We start from the raw sequence: 1,304 nt of genomic DNA on the forward strand, positions 1-1,304 counted from the left end.
ATCAATTGGCCGATATTGAAATAGACAAGGTATGAACTTATTAAATAAAAATAAACAATTTGGGTGAAAAAAATAAATTGTTTTCTTTTGCATGTTTGGAATAATGTTGGATTTTGTAAATTCATAAATATGATTACAAAAAAAAAATGTTTTGTTCAGCTGTGAATTCACAAAAGTAGCTAGGATATTTAATATCTATTTTGAATTATTGAACAACATAAGTTGCTTAATGCTTTTACATACAAATTTTGAGTAATCTATATCTAACTTTGGTAATCAAATTTTTGTGTTTAATATACAAATTATTTAGAGTGAGAAAGCAAACTAGAAAATATATAACTTTTTCGTACAAAAAGTTCTAAAAATCGAAACTGATCATCAAACCAGTATAGTTAAAGAGTTAAAAATTTAACCAAAATTTAACTGTATATAATAAAATAATATAATATATTTATGTATAAAAATATAATTTTTTAAAAGAATAATTTTTTATGATTTATTATTGTAAACAAGTTAACAACTAAAACTCATCGCTTCGATTGGTTATTTATTTTTTACCATTTTTTTTAATTTTAACTAATTTACTATACGATTTTTATATTAAACCGAATAAATTTGGTAATCCATTTTTAATTAACTAAATTAAACCGACCAATTGAATTTGATTTTAAGAATCATGGTTTCAGATTACTAGTTACTTTGGTTATATATGGTTGGTCCTTTTTTCAGATTAATAAGCCATACCGTCCTTTGGCATCATCGAAGATTTCTTTTGGAGGTGGACTCGCTATTGTTGCAGCATCTTTATTTATGGTACGACTATATATTTATATATGAACTTAATTATTGTTTTTGGCACCATATATTATCTCCTAATTGGATTTCAATTTGTATCTCCTAAATAAATTTTAGAGAAAAGGACTGATCTTTTGTCCTGCGGACATTTTCGTTCCTGACCATTGAAAAAAATTTTTAAGTCCCTAACCTTCACAAAATTTAGACGGATCAGTCCCTGACAAAAGCATTTGGACGGATCAGTCCTTGACGGAGGCATTTGGACGGAGGGACTGATCTGTCCAAATTGTGTGAATGTCAGGGACTTAAAAGTATTTTTCAATGGTCAGGAACGAAAATGTCCGCGGGACAAAAGGTTCAGGACCTATTTATCCTTTTCTCTAAATTTTAATTTGGATTTCAATTTTAAGTTTTAGTTATTCAATTTGAATATCCAGATTTCAACGTCTCACTTTCTAATCAATAATAATTGTATAAAAATAAATTAAATATTAAGTATAAATTAAAAG

At 26.4% G+C, this 1,304-nt stretch overlaps 1 protein-coding gene across 1 annotated transcript in view; it reads left to right on the forward strand.

Annotated features, from left to right (window-relative positions):
- Nucleotides 1–1,304, forward strand: part of LOC107646191 (naringenin 8-dimethylallyltransferase 2, chloroplastic) — an 18,141-nt gene that overhangs the window by 12,336 nt on the left and 4,501 nt on the right. The window contains exons 4-5 of the mRNA XM_016350399.2: nucleotides 6–29; nucleotides 730–813. Of these exons, the coding sequence (XP_016205885.1) occupies nucleotides 6–29; nucleotides 730–813 (108 nt within the window). The remainder of the gene's footprint in view (nucleotides 1–5; nucleotides 30–729; nucleotides 814–1,304) is intronic.

Source organism: Arachis ipaensis, chromosome B01 (assembly GCF_000816755.2).
Source record: "Arachis ipaensis cultivar K30076 chromosome B01, Araip1.1, whole genome shotgun sequence".
In the NCBI taxonomy this organism is placed as follows: domain Eukaryota; kingdom Viridiplantae; phylum Streptophyta; class Magnoliopsida; order Fabales; family Fabaceae; genus Arachis; species Arachis ipaensis.